The 13,385-nt window shown below is 52.6% G+C and overlaps 1 protein-coding gene across 1 annotated transcript; it reads right to left on the reverse strand.

The window, feature by feature from the left end:
• Nucleotides 1-4,835: 4,835 nt before the first annotated feature.
• On the reverse strand, nucleotides 4,836-12,847 carry RHCG (Rh family C glycoprotein). Its single transcript, XM_027884983.1, has 10 exons — nucleotides 12,598-12,847; nucleotides 9,278-9,464; nucleotides 8,657-8,807; nucleotides 7,767-7,914; nucleotides 7,220-7,386; nucleotides 6,397-6,534; nucleotides 5,931-6,067; nucleotides 5,444-5,568; nucleotides 5,160-5,233; nucleotides 4,836-5,059 (listed from the first exon to the last, which is right to left on the reverse strand). Exons 1-10 carry the CDS (start codon nucleotides 12,806-12,808, stop codon nucleotides 4,994-4,996), a joined length of 1,404 nt encoding a protein of 467 aa, XP_027740784.1. The 5' UTR covers nucleotides 12,809-12,847; the 3' UTR covers nucleotides 4,836-4,993.
• Nucleotides 12,848-13,385: the final 538 nt, after the last annotated feature.

The raw sequence follows: 13,385 nt of genomic DNA on the forward strand, positions 1-13,385 counted from the left end.
TTACCACAGAGAATACTAAGAAAAGGATGGCCAACTCGGCAAAAGGTGTTTTCCTCCCTCTGGGCCGAGGGAAAAACCTGACCAGACAAATCAAGCAGTTTGTACTCAGTGGTTTGCAGGAATTTCACATGGTGACGCAGATTCTGCTCCTGTACATGGGGGCGCAACAAAGAGATGCAGTTAGCAGGTGAGGTAGGAGCACACTCACCAATATCTTCTACATGTCCTGTTATGCCCAGCGTTGGGGCCAGTGTGGGTGGCCAGCCCAGGGGACAGTGGCAATGCACCCTTATTGCCAGCAGCCTGCTTCTCCCTACAAAACCAGGGTAGGTGGAGCTGCTTTAACCATTGCCACCGCACACACAAGTAGGATCTGATCCCCAGGCCTGGCACATACTGCTCTGCCTGTCCCCAGATGCTCTGCATGCCCATACGTCTTGGCCATGCACCTTCTCCTGCTCCCTAGCTCTCCTGCTACTGCCTGCTTTTAGCCCTAAATCTACCTCTTCTGGGCTCAGTAATAGGCATGGTTATTGTCCAGGACCTGCTAAGGAGATGGACCATTGGTGGGACAGCTCTGCCTGTGATAGAAAGGAAAACTACCTCAAAGTGGCCCAAACTGATGGTAGCCTGTGGGAGGGGGATGGATTCCCAGCAAGCCTGGGGACTGGCCTGCACCCTGGCAAGCTCCTCTTAGTCAAGAATAATTAATTACCTTCTTGAGGATCTTAGCTTCAGCCCTTCCCTGCTCATGCCCCAGCCCAGGAGAGGAGGGAGGGAGGAGACGGCAGCGAAGAGGGTAGAGAATTAATTGGACATTGTGTTGGGAATCGCCTCCTGGTTGCTGTCAATCTTGGGAGTGAACAGCCTCTTGTCTCACTCAATAGGAACTTTATATGCTCCTTTAATCCTTCAGTCCGTATTGTCAGGGCTTCCCCCCTCCTCCTGTCTCTCCTTCCCACCACAGGACTTTTGATGACCCCAGCTGTCTGAGGCAATACAAAGAAGCCCCTTAACTAACACCCTGTGATCTATACAGGCAATAAAGAGGGTCCCCTTGACAAGGATTTGCAGGCAGAATATATGCAAATGCTGGGAGGTGCGCGGGTGGGGAGGTGTGCCGGGAAAACCGCCGTGCGGCGGGCATGGCTCCCGGCCCTGGGGCTGCAGTGGCCTGGGCAGGCATGTGGCGCAGGTGAGGGATGGCCAGAAAAAAATAGGGTTGGCTGGGGCTGGCTCGGCATTGCACACCCTGCTGTGGGCTAAAGCAAACAGGAGTGCCCTGTTCATCTCGGCTGCGAGGCCAGGGCATCCATGGGAGCGTAAATGGGGGGCTCTCCCAGCCCATGCCCCTCTGTGCTTTGCTCCTTGATGGCCACCTCCCAAAGTCAGGAGGCCATGCTCCTTCCCACATTAGCACATGAATGGGGTTAGGGGTGGGGGGAAGGCGTGAAGGGGGGCAAGCCCCCACTGTCCACTCAAGCAAACAATTTGGCTAGCAAATTGACATAATTACAAGGGACAGAGAGAAAAGAAAGGCAAGCCCCCTCCCCTGCGCTCCAGAGGGCCCGACCCCTGCCGAGTTACTTAGACCCTTTGTGTGACTCAATGCTAGGTACTGATGAGGGGACGTATGCCCTTTTCAAGGGCCCTAAGCGACCGGCTGCCCTAATCTGATTACAATTTACAGTGCTACTTCAGAAGGGGCTGGAGCGGTGCTCACGCAGGTGTGGACATGCCAAGCTGGACACGCACGTGCTCACTCCAGTGCAAAGGTAGAGGGAAGGGCTCAGGAAAGGTAGATGGACATGCATGGCAAAGGTAGATGGATGTGCACACTGGAGCTGTGGCCAACAGCTCACCAACATGGCAGCAACATGGGCAGTGTGCATTTCACTGTGCCAGTTGTGCAAGGCTGAAGGCTGAAGGCACGGCTATGGGGACACAGGGCACACTGCCAGCATCAGATACACCCTGGCCAACACCTGGGGTGTGCAAGTGAGCCCATTCCAGCCCAAACCCAGGGTTTGCACCGTGTACCCACACCCACACACACCGAACACACAATATGGGCACAGATGTAAGCATGCAACCCCACCTTCTCCCAGGCAGGCCCACAGATGGGGCCCCTCTGCAGAGGCATAGGAGGGGGGGGACAGAAGAGGTGAGCAAAGGCCTTCTGCCAAAATCTCTGCAGCAGCTCGCAGGAGCAGGAGTGCAAGCAAAGCCCACCACCTGCCTATTAAAAGCGGGATTAAACGATGCTGTTCCCCCCTCACTCCCCGCCCCCTTCCCGCTCTCTCTAACATCATCCCCTTGGGGAAACCACCACCTTTACATGAGATTTTCCTTTTTTTTTTAACCTCTTTTCTGCTCTGTGCCCCACAGATCCCAGGGGATTAGCAGCCAGGCTGGGCCTTCCAGCCTCCTTGAAGGCAGGTTGTTTCAGCCACCCCCCCCCCCCATGGGAACCTGCCCCAGGACAACTTTGGTCAATGCCTCCAGTGCTTCCCAGCCAATTTGTACCACCTAATCCCTGCGAGTATCGACAACCCCTTTCTCACACGTTCTCCCGCCTGCCAGAGCAACCCAATCCTCTGCTCTCCACGCTCCCCCGTTGAGAAACCCTCCGTCCACCGCTGGGGCCGTGACCGCACTTCAAACGCGCCAGTCCGACCCCGGCATTGTTTGCCAGAGAATTAAAACTGCAAGGCCAACCCCAGTGAGTGATTTAGGTACTGAGACCAGACTGAGCCCCACAAGAGCACGGGCAATAAAACGCTTCACTGCCCAGCAGCCTGGGCAATTGAGGTGTCTTCCCACGAGGAGGAGGCAGAGCCCAGAGGGGCAGGGAGCTGGGTTAGGGCTTCCTCTTCCAGCACGCGCACATGGGGCTGGACCATCTCCCAGTGCTCACAGACCTGCCCCACCAGAGATGTGGGCTGGCCACCTCACTAAAGCAATGAGGGTCACACAGTCTTTGCCATTGTTGATCCTTAGGGCCTTTTGCAAGCTGCTGGGAAGAAAGATCAGAGGCCATAGGGACACACAGCTGGATGACTGCTTATCTGGGACATGGACAGAACTCAGATGGGGAGATGGAGGGACACTGGTCCAGTGACACAGTAAGAAATGTAATACCCAACAGGCCTGCTTCTGCTTTCAAATTTTGCAGACTTGGGGCAAAAATTTTAGGACTCCCTTTTTGAAATTATATTGTCTAGGGTGCCTGTCAGTAAACATCCCTGTGGTGGTTTCTGATGGGTTCTCTGGATGAATCTCCGAGCAGAAAATGGCTGTTTACATAATTTCCTCAGTGCAAAGGGGCTGGGAGGAGATCTCTTTCCTTCAGCAGATACCAGCACAGGGAAATCAGGAATTGCCCTTCATTTTTCCACCTCTGTCCTGGGAAAAGGATGTAGCACAACATATGCTTCAGCCTCTGCAGGGAACATTCTCCAGAGGCCATTTCTAACCCCTGATAGGCCTGCCTTTGCCATCATAAAAGAAGGTACCACTTGCTGGCAAGTGGGCTGGGGCTCCTGATGGCCCAGCTATGATACCTCTGAGTTGCCCCTGAGCCAAGCAGCCACTTCCCTGCATCCCACACTGCTGCTATGGTCGAAACCAATCCTATGGAGGATTTTGGGCCTTGTATTACTCTTCTCTTTTCAATGGCAAGGTTGTTTCAGGCCAAACAGAGGCAACGGGGGTTCAGGAGAGAGCATCTCCCGTGCCTGGCTGTCCCTGTACAGCGGGGGAACACAGTGTTTCGGCACCTCCTCCTCTGTCACAATGTTTTTCAGCTCCACCAAGCAAAGTGCCCAATTAGAGCAGAGCCTCTTGCTTCCATCTTTGCCGACATTTAATTAACATGCTGCTGCTGGCAGCCGCTGACAAATTCCAGAAACATTTTGTAAAGGGTTTTTGTCTTTACCCAGCATGGAAAATGAGGGTGTCATATCCCAAGGGGATGTGAATAGCTACTTTTGACTCCCCCCCTCAGGTGTGAGAATTACAGCTAGATGCAGTGAAGAGACCTATCAGCCCTCCTACCTCCTTTCCCCCCCTCCTAGCTCTTTTCCTTTCCTGCTCCTCACATTAGATCACCCAGGAAAACATGCAGATTTTAGGTCCAATTTTCATTCCTATTTCCTCCAACTTTGGCTGAAGCCTGATGGTCTAGCTAAGAGGGAGACCGTGCTCTGGCTTTGGACTCTTGCTGTCATATATTATATGATATAGCACCAGTAAGTGGAAGGAGCTGTCTGATGACATGGGAAGAAAAGGGTGAAGCCAAAAAGAGGGAAGGGTCTTGCCAGCCTATGCTGTGTGTGCAAACAAGGTTCCCAAGGAGCTGATGGAGGCCTCAGTAGAGCAGGTCAAGGGAAGGTGATGGTAGAGACAGATAGGAGTGTAGCCATACTCACAGTTGCCCTCACCCATGCTGTGGATGGCTAGATGAGCACAGGCACAGCTACTCCACCCCAAGCATCCCCTTCCCATAAAGCACTGGCCTGGCCTGTGCTTCCTACAGGTGCTCAGCCCCTGCTGTGGGGACCTTCAGGACCACTATGTTAAGTTGCCAGGTCCTAAACCAAGCATCTCCCCAGCCTGCACTAACACATCATGTAACTAATACCCTCAGCCTGTATTGCCATCGTTCATGCCTCCACTTTGGCTCCCAGGTGCCAGGAGTGTCCCAGCGCCTCCTCTTTACCCCCCCCCCCCGGCAGCCAGGAGCTCTCCCGCAGCTTCCCTGTGCCGCTGGTGGGATAGACGGGGTCTGAGCGACATCCCATCCCACTCCGCCGCGGGCACACGGGAGTGCAGGCCTGGAAAGAAGAACACATCTTTATTTTTATCCACAACGGCGCGTTACAAAAGCGGGAGAGTAGGGCAGAGCCCTCGTCGTCAAGGGGAGTAAACGAGCCTTCGGCCCCGCAGCGGGGCCCGCGATCCTGCGGCGGGGAAGGAGCGGGGCGGTGGCGGCTCAGGGCGACGCGGGTTTGTCGGGGTTGTGCATGTGGTACACGTCGCTCTCCTCGTCCTCCGGCACCTGCGGCGAGGCAGAGCCCCCTGAGCCCCCCGGGCCGGGCCGCGGGCCGACAGCGCCATCTCGTGCCCCCCGCCCCGCTCCCGCCCCGGACCCCCCTCACCTCCCAGTAAACCTCGTCCTCGAAGCAGTTCTCGGCGGCGGCGTCCCCCCAGATGGGCAGCTTCAGGATGCCCCCTGGAAGGAGGCGGGCAGGGCGGTGGGCAAGGGGCCGTGATGCCGGGGGGGATGCAGGCAGGATGGGTATGGTCCACCCAAGGGGGCAAACGCAGCCCCGGCACGGTGCTCGGTGCCGTCCCCCACCCCGGGCGCATCCAGCCACGGGCAGGAGCGCATTGATGCCTCCGTTTTAGCCGCAGGCTGGCACAACTCTCCCCTTTGGCTTACCCACAATGGCCCCCCCGACAAATGCCATCAGCAGAGACACCACAATCCCGGCCGCCTGGAACCCTCCTTGGACACTGGGTGTCCGCGTCTGGTACATGCCAGTGAAGTCAAATGCCTTGATGAACCTGCCGAGGGCAGAAACGGTGAGGATTGCTCCTGGCTGGAGACATTCCTTGGCTCCGGGGGAGCCGTGTTGCCCTGCTCTCTCGGGGACTCCTCCCTAGCCCCATCCCTCCCTTGCAATGGACAAGGAAAATGTTGCAATGACCAAAACACTGCTCATTTCCTTCTTTGGCCCCGGACAAAGCTTCCATTAGGAAATATAAACATGTCCTTTGTATTTCAGACCCTCAGCCGTACCTGACCCCCCAAAACAATACAGGGGAAACTCTGAACAATTAACAATGACTTTTAAATGCTCCTTGTTCCCAGCCCAAGGAGCCTCAGGCAAAATGTAATCTCAGAGAAGATTTTCAAGCTATCTTACCCTTCCTTTCCATATACATCCTCTGTAGCTGCAGCTGCTGTGATGGCCCCCACAATGCCACCAATAAGGCCTGGCATGGCGTGGAGATTATGGATGCCACATGTATCCTGAATGTGCAACCTAGACTCCAAAAAAGGCTGAGGGAGAGCGAAGTAGAGACAGATCAGGGAGATGACCATGGCCCTGGAAAGGATTAGTTCCTTCCACAGAAGATAAGCAGAGAAGGAAGAGTGATATCGTGTCCCATGTAAGTGTTAAGGGCTTGTAGACAAAGATGTGAGCCAAGATCAAGACAAAATAATAACTTTCTTCCAAACACTCTCCTGTTGGGAGTCTGACTCTTCCTGAGCATTTTTGGGCAGTAAATAGAGTCAGAAGGGCATTTCATAAGGGATTCTGGGAAGCAGAAGGGATTTTTGGTCTCCTCAGCCAGACCAGGGCTGCAGACCCCTCGAGCAGCACTCACCGTGAAGTAGACATACCCCACCGTGGACACAATGCCAGAGATGGATCCGACAATGAGGGAGCCGTACGGAGTCAGCATCATCTCCGCGCTGGTGCCCACGGCCACGCCGCCCGCCAGCGTGGCATTCTGGATGTGAACCTGCAGGAGTAACCGCCCTGCCTTGGCATCTCAGGGAGACTGTAATTGCCCGGGCATGGTGCAAGTGGCAAAGCGGAAGAATCAGCTCTGGAAATGTTTCCAGAGTAAATACCAGGGCCCATTTTCCTGCTTGGTGGTGAAAAAAACAAGAGAAGAGCAGGCAGTTTCTGTCTGTAGCACAGGTGCACATAGACTCCCACTCCCTGCACCACACACGTTCTTTGCATCCACAGATCTGGGTGGGGAGTTGTGATGAGATGGAAATTGTCTCACCCGTGTGTCATGCAAGCTCTGCTGTCACAAAGACATGTCACCCACACACCCAACACGTACAAGTCAGCCCCCCGATTGCTCATGAGCTGCTGCACAGGCCCTGCTTGCTGGAGAGTGCTGCCAAACACGGCTCTGCAATGCACCCGGCTCTGGGCAGAGCAAGTCCAGTCCCTGCTGTGACTTGGGTCCACTGCAATGCAGGGCATCACCCCACACCTCAAGCACTGCAAGACACATTTCCCACTTTCTTATTCAGCATAATCTCAGTTCCTGCCTGGATGCTGGTTTCACCATTATGCCCTTAAACCTTGCATCTGTTCAGCAAAGGACAAGTGCCAGTCGTTTCCTAGACCCTCAATCAGCCTCATTATAAGTCCCCTGGGCATTGCAGGGCTCTCTGCTCCCGGCTTACCATGTCCAGCTTGCCCTTCTTCTGCAGCATGCTGGAGAAGGCCATCGTGGTGAGGACACAAGCAGCCAGTGAGCAGTATGTGTTAATGGCCGAGCGGTGCTGGGCATCCCCGTGATCAGAAATGGCCGAGTTAAAACTGGGCCAGTACATCCATAGGTACAGGGTACCTGGTGGGATGGGGAGGATGGGACAAGGAAGAGAAAGGGAAAAGTGAGCATACAGGAACTGGGAAAAAAAAAGCCTCTAAAGAAGATCTTTCTGCACATGGGGAAATTAAATCCTATAGTGCTGCTGCCCCGGAGCAGCACCCCATGTGATGCAACCAGTATCAGGAAGGGCTGCCAGAGAGATGGAAAATGCATCCTTGTTTTTCCAAGCACCATCTAAGCCCATCCACTCATGAAGTAACTCTGAAAGACCCATGTGATACAGAGCTCCTCAGCTCCATATCCTGGTTTCAGTTCTTCCCAGACCCACAGGAGGAACCAGCTCTCTGCAGCTGAGTGCTCCACATGTACCAGCATCCTTGAGACAAGGGCTGACTCACCTATCATAGCAAAGAGGTCAGAGTGGTACACGGAGCCCTGCTTGTCCTTACTCTGCTCCAGGTTGGGTCTGTACAGGATGCGTGTCACTGTGAGGCCGAAATAAGCTCCGAAGGTGTGAATGGTCATGGAGCCACCTGCGTCCTTTACCTGCAGCCATGGGGAAACAGAGGTTTGCATCTGCCATGGCCGCTCATTCTGGAGCTGAGGCCTGATTTGCATCGTGACTGACTTGTTGGCCCACTCAACATTTCTGCCTGCACATAGTCATGTGGAGAGGTGGACAAAACTTCTCTGGTCCTGCTCTCTATCCCATTCACTTGGTCCTGTGCACTTAGATCCTCCTTGGAAGGCATCGAGGCAGAGGGGAATTTCTGACCTGTCCCGGTGGCAAGAAGGTTGCAGCAATGGCCAGGTTGGCTCTGAGGTATACTCTTGTGAGAGTCTGCTTGCTACTAGCCCTCCAAGCCCTCTTTCAGAGGCCAGGAACTTTGCCTCTGTCAGCAGACATCTCGTCCTCTTTGTCACTTGATTTCCTTCTACAATACCCATATTCCAGCAGGGAAAACATGAGACAGAAAGCTGAAGCACAAAGAGAGTGACTGGTCATTTGTGCTGAGACTTCTTGTCTGCTTTGGGAGCTGTGACAGAGGGACCCAGTGCTCCTGAATTGCCAGGTCGGTGTTTAAAATCCCAGAAGATCTCCCTTCTTGGGGAAGTACCACCCACTGACCCTTTCCTTCATAATCTGCCTAATTTTTCTGCTTGAATTCTTGCATTTTAAATGCTTATAAAGGAGCCCTAGCTTGGTGGAGCCATAGCAAAGGGAGACAATTTGGAAAGATGCAGAAAGGAAGGAACAGAACCAAGGGGGTACTACCTAAAGCCTTACATGGAGCAGGTTGAGGAGGATGTACTCGTTCACTGAAAAGAGTGTGACTTGAAACAAAGTCATGACAAGGAGTTGTATGGGGCTGGTTTTGCCCAGGATGGCCCCAAAGGCGATGCACACAGAGCCCACGCAGAAATCAGCATTGATCAGGCTGGAAAAAGGGAAGGAAAACTGTGGTTTAATAAGGAAATACTCCTCTGTAACTCACCCTCACTCAGCCCCAGCTCTAAAGATCCCACCCAAAGGCAAACAGGTGATTAGGAGACACCCTTGGGGTTTTCCCATTGACTTTCCTCCCATCCTTACATACTGGCCAGGAAATGTGCTTTCCCCCAAATTATTTAGACAATATGGATTATACATGTTCTCAGCACTGGCATTCACGGTGCTTGGCTTGGGACTAAGGGGGGGACATTCATCTCATGTTTCCCTTTGAGCAGTACCACCATAATGGCAGGACCAAAAGGTGAAAGGCAAGTGGAGGTATGTGCAGAAAAGACAGCAGTTTAGAGACTAATTTGACAGAACTGAGGGACAGATGTTAGCAGTTGCTTGGCTCCCATTCCAGCTCTTCCACTGGCCAGTCAAGAGGTGGCATCCCAGAGCCCATTTCCTCCTTACTTCTCCACTCCAATGAGGATCTTCCCATTCTTGAAAGAGTGGAACCATCCTTGCATCAGGAGAGCCCACTGGATCCCAAAGGCAGCAAGGAGGAAATTGAAACCCACAGCTCCGAATCCATAACGCTTGAGGAATGTCATGAGGAAGCCAAAGCCCACAAAGATCATCACATGGACATCCTGGAAAGCTGAGCAGAGGGAAGGGACTGTCAGTTCTCTGAGGAGAGCAGGGCTGTAAGTGTCACTTGCATTTGGTGTTGAAAAGAAACCAACTACATCACTGGCAGTAGGGAGGAAATTCAAGTGATAGTGTGTGTTTGTCTCATGTTCCCCAGTTCTGAAAGTGGCTCAGCTTTCAGAAATTGGCAATTTTTTAAAAAGGCTCAGTCTTGTAAGTAAATATTTATTAAAAGCTGTGTGCAAGAGAAGCCCAGAGACTAATAGAGTGTACAGAAGAAAACATATTTGTATTCAGATTGTTTCTCTCCTTTTGTAAAAGACTTGGAGAATATCATATGAATGGACAGTGAAGATTTGTTAAAACACATGAATGACCATTTTGGTAGGTCTGTCCGATGCAGGGTCCTGGCAATGGCTCAGATCAAGGAGAGCACAAGAACAAGGAAAGTTTACAAGTGCATTTTTAAATGCTGCTGAAATCAGTGGCAAAATACCCTTGAGATCAAAACCCCACTTTGTGAGATTTATAGTGCTTAAACCAGAGAGACCCAGTTCTTCCTAATAATGCTCAGACCTGCTCACTCGAGCCCCTCAGATGCCCTTCCCTGGGGGAAACCAGACCTGTGTGAGCCTCTTAAAAGACCTTCTTGGTGCAGTAAACCTGCTGTACTTCTTAATGTTGCACTTTTCTATCAGATAAGCATCGCTTTGCAATTAAGTGAGCTGAAATGCTTGCATACTTACAATTTGAACCATGCAAGCCCTCTCACTGCAGGCCACCGTGCCCATGAATAAACAGGAGACCCAAGGCTGGGATCCCCCACTGGGGATCTGTGGAACAGATGAACACAGCATTGATGGAGCTACAACAGCAAGCTCTACGTTTTGCAGTGCACAAACCATTATAACCAGCAATGTCTGTGCACCCCAGAGAGGGCATTAACTCAGGGCAAAGAAAATTCAGTGATGGCAAATCCACTCTACCCCAAATCCACTCTACACTAAACAAAAATTTGGACAGGCTTAAGCCACGGAGTGCCATGTTAATCTGCTTGTTTTTTAAAATGCCTCCCATGCCTATGAAAGCACTCATAAAAAAGGAAGGAGACAAGATCTGCAGCTGGAACTGTTCAGCAGAGGTCACTTCAAATGCACTTTTCCACGTCCTAAGAACCAGCCTTTCTTACACTGGTTTCACCATACAGTCTCACAGACTTTCCCTTTGCAGATGTATTTATTCTCCCTCTCTCTATTCTCCTCTGTGAGCAGCACAATAAAAAGCTAGAATTATCTGCTGCCATTTGTATTATGTATTCATTTTTCATCCTAAAAGCAGAAATACACAGGTCAGAGTTAAAGCTGTGGACTGTGCACCCTCCAAAAATACAGAGGATCCCACTGTGTGTTAGACCCTGTGCAAACCCAGGAGGAAGAGCAGGCCTTTCTTCAAACTGCACCCAGTCTAAACCCTTTTTCTAACCCTTGTCTTTGTTTTCCTTTGTGAAGAATAGCATTGGCATCACTAAGAGGCAGCCCAGGCACTGCTATGCCCTAAAGGTTTTGTGAGCCTGCTTTTGTGGGAGGACAATTGCCATAACTATCCAACGGAAGTGTTTGGGCTTTGGGAATGTTACCCAGACAAGGAATCTCATTTCTTTTTCCCTAGAGACCAGATGAGTCACCCATTAGGGAATATCCATGTGCAATTCGAAATGAGAAGGAATTGTCGCACTGACTGGACCTGGCAACAGGCACTGCTGACACAGCTTCCCTCTGCCTGCCCTCCCAAACATCTCTGTCTCAAAGGACGTGCCAGTTTGTTACTCCTATCCCTCTGCCATTGCACACAAGTCCTGGGGACAGCAGCGGGCACAGATATGCTGATACAAATCATCCTCAGGTGTTCAACCACCACACTCTCTTCTGAGCAGCACTAGAATGAGACAGGGATCAAAATTCCAGGGCTTGGCCGCCTTGTCGTGTTTGTCCATCTTTGGAGAAACAGACTATTTCTGATTAGATAAGGGAGAAAAAACAACTGTGCTTTTGGGCATGTGAACCTTTCATTGGGTCTGAAACAGAAACTTCATTCAAAGCTAAACTGAGCAGTTGCCCATAGACTGATTTAGTTGTGTGAATCCACGCAGCCATTTGAGGGGGACTATTTGGCACTGCGGAGCAGGAGTGGGATATGAGGACAGAAGAAATGTCATGTCCTTAGCTCCTATGAGCTCTTCCTTGGACTCCTGATGTCCTCCCAGCACATCAGTGACAAGAGCAATTCCCAGGCACCACTGCTGCTTCATGCCAATCTGTGTGGGGCAGGTCTCCAGGGAGAGCCCCGGCCATACACTAACTCAGAGGCTGGCTGAGCAGTGGGTTTTTGTAACCAAATCCTTCTCTGAACTAGCTAATCCTCAGCAGCCACAGGTTGCTATAGCTCCTTTGATTTAGCAGGTGTTTTTAATGGAAATGTTCTAAATAGATGCATGACTCAGGCCTGTTGCTTCCTTGGAAACAATTGCCTACAGAAGCAGCCTGTTCTGAAAGGCTCACAGAGATGACCAGCCCTGGAGATCAAAGCCACCCAAAGGTACTTCCCAGCCAGAAGGGCTTTAACCACCTGAATAATCCCTGTGGCACTACCATTCAGTGACCTGAGAGCCCTGGGAACCTGGCAACTTAGGAGGATTCTGGCATTGAAATGCCAGTCGCTAAAGGGTAACTCGCTAGTGAGGGGGAGGACGTAGGAAGAGGAGGAAGATGTCACAGGATCTTAACAGCCATTCCTCTGTATGCACAGAAAGGGTTGCTCTGATCCAGAGCTGAGGGAGGGGGCAGCAAGCTGACACTTGCAGGGTGCTGGGAACACGTCAGCCCTATTCCTGGAAAAAAGACGTCACAGTACCCTGCTGACAGAGACCCAAGAGTGCCTGGAGGGCCATGAGGCTTTTCTCTTGCTCCTTGGTGCACCCCAAACCAACCTCAAGGCAAGAGCCCAACTTTCAAGCAATAGGTGGAGAGATTGCCTCTGACAGGCTCTGCCCTGGGACAACATAGGATGGATGTGATGGGTTGGGTGGGATGGGATGGATGGGTGGGGACCAGCGAGCACCAGGACTAGGCTTCCAGAATACTCACACGGGTATCGGAAGTAGAAATCATTCTCCATGTCACTGGTCAGGTTCAGCTCTCGCTTCTCTTCCTCCCAGTGCGCATCAGCTTCGGGGCCGAAGCGCACGAAGACCCCGAAGAGGACAATCATGGCCACCTCCCAGAGGAGGCAGACGAGTGGGAGCCGCCAGCGCATGTTCGTGTTCTTCGCCATGCCCTGGTGCCTCGGCCTCTCCATCCACAGGGATCCGCGGGGGCCCGGCAGCTCGTGTGAGCCCGCGTCCCCCGCGCCCGGACACCGACAGACGGATATATAGGTTGGAGAGGGCGAGGTGGGGCCCAGGGAGGTGCCTGCGGCAGGATCACATTTCAGAGCACTGGAGCCTCAGCAGGCTTGTTCCTCTAACCCACCTTCCTCCCCAGGAGGAGGGACAGGACGAGGTACCTTTCCCCCGAGCTGCTCCGAGCACCTCTGAGCCCTGCCTGCACAGGGGCAAGTGGATGTGGAGGCCAGTGGGGAGTGGAGCCTGGACGTCCAGCCCCTTGCTCTGCCCAGTCCCACACCCTGATCCCCGCTGTCCTGAGCACCCTCCCTCCCTGCACTGAGTGGTCCCTTCACCACCCTCCCTGGCTCTGCACCCTTCCCCAGCTGTAACTGAGGTGAGGGCAGAGTGCCCTTTGCTTCAGCTCTCAGCTTTTGGAAAAGCAGGCTGTGGCGCAGCCACAGGAGGAAGAGGAGATTTGTGACCTTAACCAAGATCCTGCGTGCACGCACAGACATGCAGTGGCCCAAGGCTGCCATATAGCTGTAAGGA

The sequence above is a fragment of the Empidonax traillii genome, unplaced genomic scaffold, assembly GCF_003031625.1.
Source record: "Empidonax traillii isolate 1590-97213 ecotype Southwest subspecies unplaced genomic scaffold, ASM303162v1 scaffold158:size1480230, whole genome shotgun sequence".
In the NCBI taxonomy this organism is placed as follows: Eukaryota; Metazoa; Chordata; class Aves; order Passeriformes; family Tyrannidae; genus Empidonax; species Empidonax traillii.

What these genes read in the sequence shown, in the direction of transcription:
- RHCG (XM_027884983.1), bottom strand. Translation starts at nt 12,808, where the DNA reads ATGGAGAGGCCGAGGCACCAGGGCATGGCGAAGAACACGAACATGCGC. An exon ending in TGGGGTATGTCTACTTCACG is followed by an intron (nt 6,068 to 6,396) that starts GTGAGTGCTGCT and finishes GCTCTCCCTCAG; the next exon opens with CCTTTTTTGGAGTCTAGGTT. An exon ending in AGGACGAGGTTTACTGGGAG is followed by an intron (nt 5,060 to 5,159) that starts GTGAGGGGGGTC and finishes GCCTCGCCGCAG; the next exon opens with GTGCCGGAGGACGAGGAGAG.